At 39.6% G+C, this 15,944-nt stretch overlaps 2 protein-coding genes across 2 annotated transcripts; both read left to right on the top strand.

The window, feature by feature from the left end:
• The first annotated feature begins 1,494 nt into the window (after positions 1-1,494).
• tmem220 (transmembrane protein 220) lies at positions 1,495-3,257 on the top strand. Its single transcript, XM_008293826.1, has 6 exons — positions 1,495-1,609; positions 1,691-1,720; positions 1,810-1,870; positions 2,157-2,280; positions 2,796-2,855; positions 2,984-3,257. The coding sequence occupies exons 1-6, from the start codon at positions 1,508-1,510 to the stop codon at positions 3,114-3,116; spliced, it is 510 nt and encodes a 169-aa protein (XP_008292048.1). The 5' UTR covers positions 1,495-1,507; the 3' UTR covers positions 3,117-3,257.
• A 999-nt stretch (positions 3,258-4,256) lies between these two features.
• sco1 (synthesis of cytochrome C oxidase 1) lies at positions 4,257-10,613 on the top strand. Its single transcript, XM_008293825.1, has 7 exons — positions 4,257-4,480; positions 5,529-5,648; positions 6,509-6,599; positions 6,780-6,977; positions 7,065-7,157; positions 9,017-9,132; positions 9,238-10,613. The coding sequence occupies exons 1-7, from the start codon at positions 4,328-4,330 to the stop codon at positions 9,379-9,381; spliced, it is 915 nt and encodes a 304-aa protein (XP_008292047.1). The 5' UTR covers positions 4,257-4,327; the 3' UTR covers positions 9,382-10,613.
• Positions 10,614-15,944: the final 5,331 nt, after the last annotated feature.

Genomic DNA, 15,944 nt, shown 5'->3' with positions numbered 1-15,944 from the left:
ATTATTACTATTTATTTATTTTATTTACCTATTTATTTAAATTATTTGTTTCCTATTGTGGAAGTTTTGGTTATCTGTAGTATTGAGATCAGAAGTTAAAAAAAAAAACTATATGGAAACACTTCATTCACAGCTAACCACGACATTCAAGGAACATCCAGGGAACATCCCCTGAATGTTTTGTGATGTCCCTGCAGAAATAAACAATTAAATAGTGACGCATCACTGTCAGAAGCATGTTACTGTTGGAGCTGCTGCAGGTGGAGCTCATTCACACATTGTTTTATATACTCTAAAATAGAATAGAATAGAATAGAATAGAATAGAATAGAATAGAATGTACTTTGTTTATCCCAGACCTGGGAAATTATTGTAATATTAAACACAAAATTATTGTATTGTATTTGTAACACATGTTTTTATGCATTTGAGTCATTTATTTATTTAATTAATAACTTTTTTTTGCCGTTTTGGTCCTATGTAGTAGTCAGATCAGAAGTAAAATTATCAATAAAGCAGCAGAAAATGGGGATATCATTAGATATCCAGTAAAGCATCTGGAGTAGCTTATGTTGCATCTGCGCTCAGATGTTCGTCGCTTTGGATAAAAGTGTCTGCCAAATGAAACTGTAGAATTGTAGTAATTTTACGTAGTTACTTTCCACTACTGGGGATTTACTAAAATATTTTCAGGTGCAGGACAAAAATAGAAAAATCTTGTAAATACCCCAAGAAAACTTCCCCAAAACGTGGCCGTATAGGTGCAAGTAATAAGGTTTTTACGTGCACTTGATTATATTTTAAAACAGATATACACAACCAAAACAATGCATCTGTGTCATTTTATACAGTCACTTACAAAATCAGCAGAGCAAAAGGAAAGTAGAGACTAAGGTTTGGAGCTGATTCACCTACAAGCAACTAAAAATTATACACAAGTTTACGGTCATGATTGTCTTATTGTGTAAATATATATCGGATGTTGTATGTCTGCCTTTGAGCTAACTTGACAGCACTGCGGGCTTTGTGAATGTGTGCTCGTTTGGATCACCGGGGCGTCCAGGTTAAAAAAAAATCATCCAAGATTTAATGCAATATATTCAATTACACGAGACGCATATTGTTTTTATTCTTAAAGTAGAAGATATTTCGATGAGATTACATGTTGAAACAGTTTTGTTATCACCTAACTGCACCATTTGGTGGAGTGTTAGCAATTGTACAACATACAATTACAAAATACAAATAAACTCCCACCTATAATAGCAATTTGTGAGCGAAAAGAGAGCTAGAACTAGGTTGTGATTTTGTGTTTAACTCATTTGGGTGAAAATAGCTTTAAATAATTTGATAATTGTGGTCCAGGAGCAAATTACTCGGCACACATTTCGTCTGACTAAGTAGAAATCGAGCGAACCCTCAGTGTTTAATCAGCCTAGCAGCGAGTGCGTCTGCTTTCTGACGTCGGTACGTCCCGCTCGGCCGGGCGGGGAGGTTCCAATCAACGATGGGAGAAGTTTGCAGCGAGAAGAAGTCATGGCTGTGTGTGATTTGGCAAATCTGCAACGTTTTCATGTCTCTCTTCTTCGCTCTCGCATCATATGTACAGGTGAGTGTGTTTATTTGGAGGTGTTTTCTCTGCAGCTCTGTGAATTGTGATCAGTAACTGTGTCTCGACCTCTTCCTGCAGATCAATGATCCAGACGCTGGTTTATGGATGGTACGAACTGCAGCTATTCAGCAAACTATTTTATATATTGATAGATTTGTTTGTCTGTTTGTTTGTTTAACACCACGCTCCTGTTGCAGGTTGGTTATGGTGTTCCTGCAGCCCTGTGTGCATTTATTGGCTTGAATTCTCATGTGACAGGTACAGACATAAGTTTAGATGTACAGTACCAGCTAGTCACTGTCATGTTTCGCTTAGATACATTGCCTGTTAAGATTAAAAACCTAACATGCAGGGATCAGAGGTCATGAACTTGCCCACTTTCTTAGTTTCCTGTTTTCCACACTTAACATCAGGCTGTTGAACTCTACTCTAGTGCTTTTCTTTGGAGCTCATAGCACCATCAAGTGGCTTTATCATGACTGTACAGCTGATAGCAGACGTCAGTTTTTGCTTTTTAGCATTTTTTCCTCTCTTTGCATTGCAGAGACTTTGCCCTGGAGACGTGTTGCTGATCTCCATGTGATGATTTCCAGCGCAGTCGTTGCCATGCTAGGATGGACCATTTACCAAAAGAAAGTCACACAGATCTTCCAGCAGGAGGAGGGCAGGTACACCGGACGTGATCTAAAAGCACTGTTTTTGCAAGACTTTCATCATTAAAACCTAATTTTGACAGATTTACCTTCAAATCACAAGCCTTATATATGCAGTGTTACACTTATAGTCGCCCCTCCACTCAAAAATGTGCCTTTTTTCAAAATGTATTCGTAACACTACACACCAAACAAATAGAGAAGAAGAAGCACCCCTATCTAATGACATACAAGAATTCTTCTGCACAAGATTTCAACAAATTTACTCCAACTACGCCCTTATCCCTCGAGTGACACAAGTCTCAACTCGATCTCAAGACTTCACAAAAGCTGCCACCGTCTTTATCACAAAACGGGAGAACAAGTGCAACGACCGAGGACCGTACCAAACATCATAGATGAAAGAAATTTTTCTAAATAAATAAATAAAAAATGTAATTACAATAATGTCCACAAAATAGCCCATACACTTGAAATCAGGTTTTAAAAAAGCAGATGACTGTGCATGTAATTTATTTTTCCATCTCCAGAGAATTCTCTGGTCTCATGTTGACCGTCGTTTGGCTTCTCCTCTGTCGCCACTCTGGAAGGTGATGTTATGAATGCAACCATTTCAAATGTTTATTCTCACACCCTTCTTTTTTTTTTTTTTGTTTTTTAAATGTACGCTGCTGATTAAATGTGTCACCTTACAGAGTCTTTGTCTCCTCTCCCGCAGAGCTCCTGTTGGGATGCTCAGAGTCTCCACAGCTGTTGCCATCACAGTGTTCCCCTTTGTGGCCTGGCTTTACTACTACATCAATAAGGAGCTGAGATCAGACTGGCCTTCACATTGTCAAAATGCTATTTAGACGTCCACTCTTTGCCTTTTTTGACTGACAAAACATTCCTGTTTGTTTTGTTTTTGACTGAAATTCTTGAACCACGAATGTTCCTTTTGTAATATTGTTAAAGTCTCTGTCCAGTTGTTGATTAAACTTCTAAAGACTCGTGTCTGTGTCAAAGTTTAAATTTAGAAGCCAATGAAAATAACCTCTTTCTGCTTTAAAATGGTTCATNTGCATGTGTGAAATTTTGGCTGACTCTGTTAAGGAGTGAAGCTGCTCACTTCTGCCACAGTAATTCTTCTATTTTATTTTAAGTAAGGCAGATCGCACCATCCGTCGTTGTTTGAGCCAAAGTGGACTTCATGGGAGACGACCAAGGAGGACACCATTGTTGAAAACAAATCATAAAAAAGCCAGACTGGAATTTGCCAAACTGCATGTTAACAAGCCACAAAGCTTCTGGGAGAATGTCCCATGGACAGACGAGACAAAACTGGAACTTTTTGGCAAGGCACATCAGCTCTATGTTCACAGAGGCAAAAATGAAGCACATCAAGAACAGAACACTGTCCCTACTGTGAAACATGGAGGAGGCTCTGTTGTGTTCTGGGGTTGCTTTGCTGCATCTGGCACTGGGTGTCTTGAATCTGCACAGAGTACAGTGAAATCTCAAGATTATCACGGTATTCTAGAGAGAAATGTGCTGCCCAGTGTCAGAAAGCTTGGTCTCAGTTGCAAGTCATGGGTCTGATGTATCTGCTGTTAAAGGTCTCCTCAGGAAATGGAAATACTTCTATTACTACCACTACCAATAATAATAATAATAATTATATATATATATATATATATCCATCCATTATCTATACACCGCTTGATCCTCACTGGGGTCTTATTATTAATACGAATAATACGATTTTTTATTTTTTTAAACATCCTTCTTCTTATACAGCCTATGCTTTAACACTAAACTTCCTGTAGGGGGAAGCAGAGAGCACAACCTCTAAATATATGGTAGAAGAAGACGTGTGAGACGCTACTTCCTGTGTTTAGTAACCGCTACCAACACTGATCTGAGAGCAGCCTGTTTAGTATCAAATGGACTATTTAAATAATACTGATATAGTAGAACCGACCCCAGAACAGTAGTTTGAATACCGTATTTCCCTTGACTTATCACGTTTTATCAAAATAGCTGCCGCTTCCTTGTCGCCGCAGCGCTTCTGTGAAGGTCCACCATGGCTCTGAGTGTTTTCTATCACAGCCTGGGCTGCCGGCTGATCCACAGCAAAGTCCTACAGAACCGGGCCGTCAGACTCACGCACAGTGTTTTACAGAGAGAAGCCGGACTGAAACACACGCTGTCAGCGCAGAGACTCCACTGCTACCTGGTAGGTCAAAGCTAGGAGCTGCTGACATCAGAGGCAACACCAGACTCCATTCAGAAAGTAGCTCAATTAACGTTCTCATTTGTGGAGCCACATTTCTAAGCTAGCTCAGCTTTAACATTTTATCGCCATTTATCAGCTTTGCATGCATTTAAACCACCAAGTTAAAACCCTAATTTCATCTTCGTTTACCTAAACGTGTTTTATGACAGAGTTATAAAGCAAAGTCTAATTTTTGCAGCTAATTACTTGAGGTGCTATCCATAGTAGTTGCCTGGATTGAAAGACCATTATAGGTATATAGGGTAACATGTTTGACTACTAGATATTAGCACTAAACCTCCCCTGTTAATTATTTACAATAAGAATGCTTTTTGATGTTTACATATTTTCTTGTACATATGGTTTTACAGAGGAAGTTTTCAGATCTGTTTATCACTTCATAAATCAGAAGACACTGTCAACAGCCAGGAATGTTTTCCCCCATGTTTTTAGTAATAAAATAATTTATAAATCAGTGAAATATTAAAATATATGAACAAAACCCCTCCGTAAAACCCTTCAGAATACAGATAGGGATGATACTGGAAAGTCTGGCATGTGTAAATGTTATTAAAGTGGATATTTTGGTTCAGAGAATTAGATAAAAGTCATTTTGGAAAAGTCATAATCTTCAACTCATACATATCACCTGGAAAGTTTATTTACTTGAATATTATTTTTTCGGCATTGCAAGTTTTTATGTTTTAGTCTGAAATTAGACATGTTTTGGAAGCAAAAAGTCTCAAAACCGACCAGTGAGTGAGAAAAAAAACATGTTGATTTGCCTGCCGTGTCTCACCTTGATTATTAATAATTTAGAAAACATCTCCAGTTGCACCACCTGGCTCTCCATCCAGCACCACCACCTTAAGCAAATGTTTGAATGAAGTTTGGCATGATGCCTCGATGCTGTTTTTTTAAAAGTTTAACAGACGCTGAAAGCTTTATATTGATATATATGACTTTCGCTCCAATCATTTCTCTTTTTCCCATGGTTGGTCATTAACAGGCGAATGTGAGCCAGCAACACACCGGCAGAACAACACAATGGCTCAGTCAGAACTGCTCGAGAACATTTTCCTCGTTGCCTTCACAGCCCCCATCAAGTGGTAAATCCAAGAAATTTGGGGTAAGTGTTAAAGTGTGTTAAAGTTCTAGCCTCACAGTTTGACGGGGCTTCACTGAAATCCAGCTAGAAAGAAATGTAGTCAGGTCAGTCTTGAGGGTTGCTTCTGTCATACAGGGCAAGGACATGTCTGGGATTGAAGACATACAGTTCATTTTATCTGTCACGATGCAGTAAGTTCAAATGTTGTAAATGCAGTGAACAGCAACCACATCTGGTGGCTTCAGCAGTCCAATAGTGAATCATGCACTACAATCAATCCTAAAGCGAATGCAGATATTTTATGCCTGCATTTCTACATGTTGCTTTGTCTTAATTATTGTTAACATAAAAGCTGCAACCTGTTGCTCAATACCACATAGAGTTTCACATTTGTCGACCAATAAGAGTGAGTTGGCCCTCGGGTTGTAGGTTCGATCCTCAACCTGAGGGGTTTTCTCTAAGCAAGAAACTGAAGCATATTCATGTGGGTAAAGTTTAAGCCACATAAACAGACTGGAATCATTAAATGTAATGGTGATGTGCAGTTAACACTTAATTAAACCTGTTAAAAGAATGACGACGTTAACTGAAAGGTTTTGGTAAAGACATTTCTGCTTAAAATGTGACTCCTGTCAAGGCTTCTAATACTTAACTTTAACAATGTCATTAGTCGCATAGAATCACCTCTTAAACTCAAAAAGTACTTAAGACATTAAATGGAGGCTGACCCAGAGGATAGTCAGCTGTAAAAAAGATTTTATTAAGAGTGTATTAGCAAGGAGAGAATCAACAAAAAGCAATTGTCTTGAAATGTAAATACAGTACAATAATGTTCCTGTTGTTAATGTGCCTTTTCTTTTCTTGTTGTCCCCACATTAAAGCCAGTGACGTGGAAATCTTTAGCAATAACATTTGCTATCGGAGGTGCTCTGCTGGGAACGATGAAATATTTCAAGCAAGAAAAGGAAGAGTGTAAGTATTTAACTGCTTAATGTGCTGTACTCCACAAATTAGGGTCATGGTAGAATTCCAAACAAGGTAGTGGATTTATTGAATAAAGCAATAGTTTTATAGTTGAAGCTCAGATTTTAGCGTAAAAGTCTGGTAAATAGCAGTAATAACCTGCCTTTTTAACTCTGTGTGGTGTTGCAGTGCTTGAAAAAGAAAGAACCAAATCGATAGGGAAAGCGGCGCTGGGCGGTCCGTTCTCGCTCATCGATCACAACAACAAGCCTTCAAAGAGTGAGGACTTCTTCGGTCAGTGGGTCCTCATCTACTTTGGCTTCACTCACTGCCCCGACATCTGCCCAGATGAGATCGAGAAAATGATCGAGGTGGTGGAGGAAATAGGTAATAAAAGCTGTTTTTGTTCTAAGACGCGACAAACGTTTAATGCCTGAGGGCCTCATTTGACTAAATTTACATCTTTTTCCACAGACAAAATAAAGTCTATTCCTAACCTAACACCGATCGTCATCACCATCGATCCTGACAGGGACACACCAGAGGCCATGGCTGCATACGTGAAAGGTAAAAAGTCACAGTGGCAAACATTCAGCAAACTGTGGGTCAACAATTCTCTACAAAATTCTCAACAAAGTATACTTTCCTTTGCGGAGAAAAATACCTGAGTGCACCTGTGCAGGTAATTATGTGCATAGAGGCAGGGGATGCTCATGTCCAGGTGTTGCAGCTAAATAATAAACTTAAAAATGCTGTAATGATTGAGATAGATCACTGTCAGTCTGTGTCAATTCATATAACAGTGTGGCTGCACTGTCTCAGATTTTGTTTACTTGTTATTTGGGATCCAGCACTAAGTTGTGCTAGCTGTTTTCAAAAAAAGTACAGAATTATGAAATGTGGTTGTCTTGAGGCCCCAGAAAGCTCCTGTAAGTGTATATTTCTGAGGTAAAAATACAGTCTTTGGTCTACAATTCACCACATTTTGAGGCCTCTAACATCAATAGAATTTGATGATCTCTTTATCATCAGTATATGCGCTAAGTTACAGACTACTGCCACTCATAATAATAATTAAGCTGGTATAATGATAAATAGAGAGAATAATAATAATAATAAACTGAGAAAAAAAATTTTAAAAAGAAAAATGATGCAGAAGAAGCAAAAAAAAAATGTCTTTCCTCTTTCATGCTAAGTTGCAGTTGCTTCCATGTTGTCATAATGTTCCTGAAAAATGACCAAATGTTCTCATACTTATACCTGAATTGAACAATGAGCAGAGAAACTGATGATAACTGAACACACGTCACATTAAATCATGTTTGTTGAAGCTTGTTCTTGGCAAGTGAAAGAGAAGTGAAACAAGAGATCGGTGCTGTACTAAAAGCAGTGAATGAAATGTGAGATGGTGCAGCAACACATTTCCTCCATTCCACCTGAAACGACAAGGACTGACTCATCCACTTTTCAGGTGCAGCAGGTTTCTTCCTGTTACAGAAGTTTGGCAAAATATGTTCAGAATAAGTGTGAACAACACAAAGAGCAAAATCTGTACCATGTACCTTGTTCAAACATGTTGAAGCAGCTGAAACATCAGGTGTAGAAACAACATTCTAACTAAAGTGATGAAGTGTGTCAGCGACGCTCTGCTCTGAGTGTAAATACATTTTAGAGGTGGCAGTAAATACTGACAGGTTTCCTGGACTGGTAAAGTTGCTGTGACACTATTTGTCATTTGTTAAAATGAGTTTTATCAGCACATGGGAAAAAAACATTCACTGTCATTTAAACGAGTATTGATTGTTAACGGGGCTCACTGTCGACTAAGGAAATGGTTTCAAATTGCATCCCTAACCACAATAAACCAAAAAAAAGTCAGGATAGATAGATAGATAGATAGATAGATAGATAGATAGATAGATAGATAGATAGATAGATAGATAGCAACTTTATTGATCCCAAAGGAAATTACATTGTTTGTCAACTGCTCTCATTCACACAGTTCCACAAATTAAGTTACTAAAATGTTGCCAAACAGCCAAGTATAAAAATTTAAATTACTTAATTGCTAAGTCAGAGAGTTGTGCAATCTAATGGCACAAGGGACAAAAAAACTTCCTCAGTCTGTCAGTGGAGCAGCCCTGGGACAGCAGTCTACTGCTGAACCTCTCCATGAAGGCCCCATGCAGAGGATGGGAGGCATTGCTCATGATGGCCCTGAATCTGGACAGAGTCCTCTCCTCTGCTACCTCTTCCACAGGAGCCAGCTTGCATTTCTTTTGAAGCACTTTCATACTGGAGAGTGAGAACCTATTGGACCTCCCACAAAACAACGTGCTTTATGGGACAGCACTCTTATTTATCTTGTCTCATTAAATCCTCATTATGGTGTTTTTAGAGCTCTGTTTTCTTTATGTATTTTTCAGAGTTTTCTCCAAAGCTGATTGGTCTGACGGGGACGACGTCTCAGGTTGAGGAGGTTTCCAGAGCCTACAGAGTGTACTACAGTCAGGGGCCCAAGGATGAAGACAACGACTACATCGTGAGTTGTAGCTGGCTCTCAATAGCAGGATCATGTAGAAAAAATAAATACATGGATTTTCTTTCCGTGAAGACATACAATTGTCTGATTTTTTCCTCTCTTCAGGTCGATCACACAATAATCATGTATCTCGTGGATCCCGAAGGAGAGTTTGTGGACTATTTCGGACAGAACAAAAGAAACACGGAGATCGCTGGCGCAATAGCAGGACACATGAGACGGTACAAGAAGGAGAAGGGAGCCCAATAAAACCCACCATGAACCGATGGATTCTGTTCACCACTCCTGTCTTATACTGGCCTCTATTTATTTTGGATACACTGGTATACTGAGATATACTGTATGTCTGCAGTGACATTCCTTTCCATGGTGTGAAGCCTGATGCTGTCGTGTTGCTCTCCGTGATTTTACATTTTACACTTTGCACTGCTGCTGAATAGAAATCATTTGGAAAAGTGGTTCCAGCTTTACAAAAATCTCCACATAAACATTCTAATGTGCTCATTGTTTTAGATTTATGGTGACACGGAAATGACTGAAGGCAAAGGATGTTTGATTTTGTGATAAAAACCAAAAACAACAATGTGGGGATTTTTATTTTATTTTATGTGTGAATGTGATCGAAGGGCACAAACCTAATTGGAAAAGTACTGAGACCCTGTTGATGGGATTCTGGCGACTTCTAGTGGTGCAATCACAGACGACACCCCAGCACTGCACCAGTGTTCATCAGGATGGTTTAGTTTTTCTAAAAAGATGTCTTTTAAATGATTTGACTGGTACTAACACGGAGCTTTGGGAGAACGTCAAGACTTAGAAACATCTTAAGTGCATTTTCCAAAGAAAATGAGTGATTGCTTATAACTTAATAACACAAGATAACAAATACAGTCAAGAAAAAGCCAGAAGATAAAAGAGATGTAAAGGATTATAATGGGTGTCTTTAATCATTGCTAACTAACTTATCTTCTTGCCTCCCTCACCTACATCCAACCTCCTACCAGTAACGATGTGAAACTGAGATACAAAGACAAATGAGAAATCCTTTGTTCAGTCGTGTCGGTCTTAAGCAACAGCATTTGTCAATTCAAATCCAACACCCACAAAGGTGTGGCGTTTGTGCGTCACACCATTTGATAAAGAGCTTCCATGTATAATGCACTCATGTTTGGTCTAGTCAAGGTGTATTTAAGTCATCATAACATCCTGAAGTGAACAGTTTCACCCATTTATCATGTCATAACATTTATAAAATTAGTTATGCTATTGTCTTAAATGCTGAGAAGAGAAAAACAGTTTGTTGTTAGTGTTATTCATATATGATTTTTAATATATGCATCTGCAGAGATGTATTTTCAGATCAGAGGTAGAAAGTTGGTCAACGCATATTTTTCAAACTATAGCTTCAAGCTGTAGGACTTGTTAATAATTCTTTTTTTTTGCACAGACCAAATAAGCCTCATGTTTATTTCACAGGAAAGATTAAAAAAGCGCAACTATATAATAACTGCATAACGATCACTGGTACAATGAAACAGAACACTTATGGTGACAGGTTCTGATGAGTGGTTCATGATAATTCACAGTAACAGAAGCATAAGAAAGATATAACAAAACAACACAGAGGATGACATAAAAATATGAAGTTCAGGTTTATAACATGTTGCAGCAAAAGGCTCATTCAGATTGAAGAACTTGAAATCCTGCTGAGATTCTGCCATCTAGAGGTTCAAACCTGCAAGTGCACACCACAAGTCATGAGTCTTGAACGTTGACTTGTATAAAACTGTTGTGAAAGAAATGAAACCATCTATTTGCTTAAAGTGTGAAGATACTCTAAATGTAGTAATTTATGAATAATGTTACAATTTTATGATTCAAAAGAATATAACAGGTGTTGATTATGTCTGTGTGAAATTAAACTCTTTTAAACTTGTTTACACTATCATGATGGATTTTGGATGCATTCAAAGTGGCATCGTAACAGACTGCATGTAGAAATTAGAGCCTCTGACAGTTTGGTTTGATTCACATGCTGCAGCGGAAAAAGTCAGACGGAAACATCCGACTGTTCACCCACACCTCTCGTTTCTTTTACCAAAATAAAGGCCACCTGAGCACAAACAGCGTGTGCAGTGTTTACAGTCTGTAGTGATGTGTCATGTGCAAAAGCTGGACAGTGAATCAGAAGAGCCAACTCTCAACTTTTTTTTTTTTTCCCGCTGCTCAGTGGTTCAGCTCAGCTCACGGTAGAACTTTGTTTTGATTGGCAGCATGGCGGCCTTGTGGCCAATCACATGTGAGGATTTAGTGCCACAGCTGATGTTACAATGGAGATGCGATGGTATCTTGAGAGCAGAAGACCCACTGAGCTGGTGGCAGGCCAAGGCCTCAGTCTTCCCCCACCTGGTGAAGGTGATGGAGGGGAGACTGTGTACTGTGGCAACATCTGTTCCTTCTGAGAGAGTGTTCTCAAAAACAGGCATTTTGCCGACAGAGAAAAACGTATGTCTACACCCACTCCACACATACAAAACTTCTTTAGTTTAACAAGTCAGGAATATTTTCTTCACACCCCTGTCGAGGATTTCCTTGTTAATACTTCCAACCATGCACAGTGATGTACGGTGTAGCCGCATATGTTCCTGCAGGCCATCAGTCGACTCACTTTACAGCCAAAGAAAGGCGAGTGGAGGAATGAGAAGGAGGATGAGGGTGAAAGAGCAGCACAAAGTAAGCAAGTGAGCAGAGGAAGAAGAAGAGGAGGAGATGGAAGTCAAATAAGCCAAGGGATTTAAGTTGTGGTAGGCCTGTACTTAGTAAGGATAAAATCAGTTTAAAAACTTGTATGTATAATCTCAATTCGCTGCAAGGTGGTTTGGTGGTTAGCACCGTTGCCTCGCAGCAAGAAGGTCGCCGGTTTGCATCCCGGTGAGGACACCCGGGATCTTTCTGCGTGGAGTTTGCATGTTCTGCCCGTGCAGTGTGGGTTCTCTCCAGGTTCTCCGGCTTCCTCCCACACAGTCCAAAAACATGTTGAGGTTAATTGGTGATTGTAAATTGTCCGTAGGTGTGAATGTGAGTGTGCTTGGTCTCTAAGTGTGGCCCTGTGATAGACTGAGTGTCCCCTGCCTTCTCTCTAAGTCAACTGGGATAGACTCCACACCAACAGGCCGACGGAGTCAGAGCAGGTTCTGAACCTTTGTCCTTTTCATTTAGAGGCAGCTGCTCTAACTATTGAGCCACTGGTATCCAAATAGATAAATTATGTGGCAGGAAAACTGTTTTCACAAGCTGACAGGAAGTCTAATGAGCCAAACACCGCACCGTGTGAGCTGAGTAGTCTTATGAACACAGGAAGTTGTGAGGGGGAATTGGAAAATGAAAGCCCTTCAGATGATCATTAGCAGCGCTCTCACAATTAATAAAGGGGCAGAGATCGAAGCTGCAAACCCTGTTGGTTAGGGTTTTTTTTTCATATTTTGAGATGAGGGAAGCTGCAGGGATGATGTTGATGAAGAGCACAACTGAGTCTTTCTTTCCCACAGATGCATTTATGTCATGAGTTTTTGGCTAAAGAACTGGAAAAATCCAACAGAGGGCAGCAGGTTTTATCTTTTTGTTAAGATTTTAAAACTTTAGTGAGAAGTTCTAGTCCATGCAAACATCCCTTTCTGTTGAACTGATGCAGATTTAATTCAAAACACTGCTCTTCTAGCTCATTACTCTTGTCAAGGAGTGCATGAAGACTGAGCTCAGGCATAATGAGTAAACGCTTTCAGGCAGTGGGTAACCGCAAATTGATAATACCATTAAAAACCTCACTGTTTACCAGAGGAGGGCTGAGGACTTCCAGTTATAATTTAACCTCCATCACTCAGGAAAAATATCAGTGTCACTGCAAATTAATATTTAATAGATGACAAAGAGAGGCTGTGATCTTGCCACCAGCCAGTATTGATTTATTAATATCTTTTCCGCCTGCACACCTGTTGTGTTCCTCCTTTAGAAATCGGATTAGAAAAGCAAACACAGCAGTCGTTGGGCTCTCTGCAGCCAGACGCCATTCCTGGAGGAGAGCTCTGACCGCTGACGTACGGAGCACTCAGAGTAGAACAAATTGATTCCTGAATGGACAGATTATTTTAAAAACCCTCCTGTGTCTCCCCTGAGCTTTTATTCCGCTAATTTCCAAGCATTTCAATCGCCTGATTTGATTTGATATGATTTTGGGGATGGAAAAGAACACTGAAAAGGCTTTTTTTCCCCCAGATAATACAAATAAATTCAGGTATTTTTGACACACATTTTACGTTTGGATCAGACCTCATGTTACATACTATTTTAGTATGCACTGATCTGAGGGGGAAACAGCTCGCCTGGTTCTGCCCAAATCAAAGAAATCCACCTCTAAACTTGACTAACTTGGCACATTACAATTCATTTGATTAATCTGCATTAAAAACTGAAATTCAAAAATGACAAGATTTTAGGGGGATCTTGTTCTCGACAGCAACAGCAGTCCTGCAAGCTTCTCAACATTGCAAATATTTGCTTTTACACATCAAGTAAAACAAAACATGAAGTGATAGCGAGCTAAAGCTTATGTGACTTTGCTAGCATGAACCTTTGCTAACATGTGACCAGTTGAAACAGCACAATTTACCTGCTCTTGGACTGTTGTGCTGCTTTCAGATCTTCTAATGAGAAAAAATGCCAAAACCAAGCAACAGGAAATGAAATTTTCCAGGTAAGTTATATTCTAATAGTTTGTCGTGGTCTGTACATGTTAAATTACTGTTTATCACTTTAAGAAATCTTTCTCTTAAGCTGTGAGAGAATGAGAGTGACTGCTAACTACTAGCTTAACTTAGCTAATACTCAGCTAAGCTGTCTAGCTACTATTCATATTTCTACTGAACTCAAAATAAAATATTGTTACAATTTAAAAAACTTAAACATGCATTTTATATGCTGTATAACCGACAAATCACATAAAATTCTCCAGGGTCAAAAAATGACATGGCCTCTACTGAAATCTGCACTGCTAGCTAGCGTTAGCAGAAGTTTAGCTGTTTTTTTTCTGTTCTTTACTGTGAAGTTTTACCTGCTGCCATGTTTAGTTATTTGAAACAGCAATGTGAAAGTATCTGTTAATCAAAACTGTGTTTTTCATTTACAAATAACAGCCAGAGGGAAATTAATAACAAATTTTAGGTGTGGTCACTTAAGGTTAGCCACAGCTGTGAAGCCAGTGAAGACAATAGCGTAGCCCTAGCCCTGTTGCTAGCTGGCTTTGTGTTGCAGAAAGTGAAATAAATGTGCTACCAAGTGCTACAGCGCACAGATTGCTGAACCAGAATGCAGTAACAACACAGTGAAAGGGCAGATATCATTTTGTATGCAATGAAACAGGTGTCAGAAAGTCAATTTATGACTCAGTGTAAGTTACTGGATTGTACGGCAGGATTGAAAACAGATGCAACATTGAGCTAATTATGCTAATGTGACATTACATCCCATTCAAACATTGTGTCTGCCCTGTTGTTGATTTTTAACTGTGATCTTAAACTGCATTTGGATTGACAGCTCGATTGATCTGCAAAGCCTCCAGGCCCCGCCAACAGCTCCCACAATCAGCCCACTTGTGGACAGATCAATCGTGCTGTCACTCTAAATGCAGTTTATCGCTTGCTTTTGTTGTTGTGGCAGCTTTAGCTCTGAAATGGCACAGATTGGTGCAGGATCTGTGTCTGCATGGAGTGCTGGCTTTAATCCTTGCCCAGGAAAGCGGCCTATAGCTGACAAAACGCCTGTGTAGCACAAAGATGATGTTGCTTTTTAAATGCATTTGCTTTGTGACCACATGATTAGATGCTGTGATGGCTGTTTGTGCACTTATCCTGTCTGTGGTTTGCAGTAGCTTTCCTGCAAGGCGAGCCCTTGTGTTTCCTGTTGACCCCCCTAATCCTGTGTAGATGCACCCGTCGTCAGATCTATTTTCCAACGGGGAGAGGCTTCACTGTCTGTCCCTCACAAGCAGCTGATCGGGATTTTCTCTCAGCTTCTTCTTTCTTGTCCCGTGACCCCCTGAATTCACATCTCGTGGCCTCCTCACAGTCAACACACATACTTGCTGCTGTATCCAGACATGACAGAGGGGTCGGCGTAGTGTAAGTCCCCTCGCCGGTCTGCCTGCTCGGGCCACACTTGTCTCCCCAGAGCCAATTATAATAGCAGCTGTTGCCAGACCTTCAAGTGACATTAAGAGGCTATTAAATCAGCATCAATTAGACTGTCTGTGATGCACTGCCAGACGAAATGCCCGTATCATAGGGCTCTTTCCCTGCTGTATTACTGTGTCATTTCCTCAGCTTTGAGGAGGAGGAGCGATCATTAAAAGGGTAACTTGAGGTTGAATCCAACAGATTGTGTTTACTTGAAGGGAAGGACTGAGAATGTAAAATTAGAAAATGAAGAAACCTTTTGTTTCTTCATTAATTTATGAATCCATCAAAAAATAAATGATGCTCAAGTAAAAGGTACAAAATTTGAAAACAGACCGCGGATAGAGGTTGGTCTTGATGTTTAATCACAGATTGTTGTCTGAATCCACAATCAGAATCATGCTGTGAATTTAAGTCAGTTTTTAAGCAGACGGTTTTGGCTTTAACTCCACGTCCATGTTTGAGCTGTACGTTGAATTTTTTTTCCTGAGAGTTACTAAGAACAAGATGAACCTCTCCACGACTGATCTATCTATGATTTAAACCTGCAATCAAGCTACCGAATCAGTGTTTGTTTGGGTCTGG

The sequence above is a fragment of the Stegastes partitus genome, unplaced genomic scaffold, assembly GCF_000690725.1.
Source record: "Stegastes partitus isolate 25-593 unplaced genomic scaffold, Stegastes_partitus-1.0.2 Scaffold914, whole genome shotgun sequence".
Classification (NCBI taxonomy): domain Eukaryota; kingdom Metazoa; phylum Chordata; class Actinopteri; family Pomacentridae; genus Stegastes; species Stegastes partitus.
This window is presented reverse-complemented; position numbering and strand designations above follow the sequence as displayed.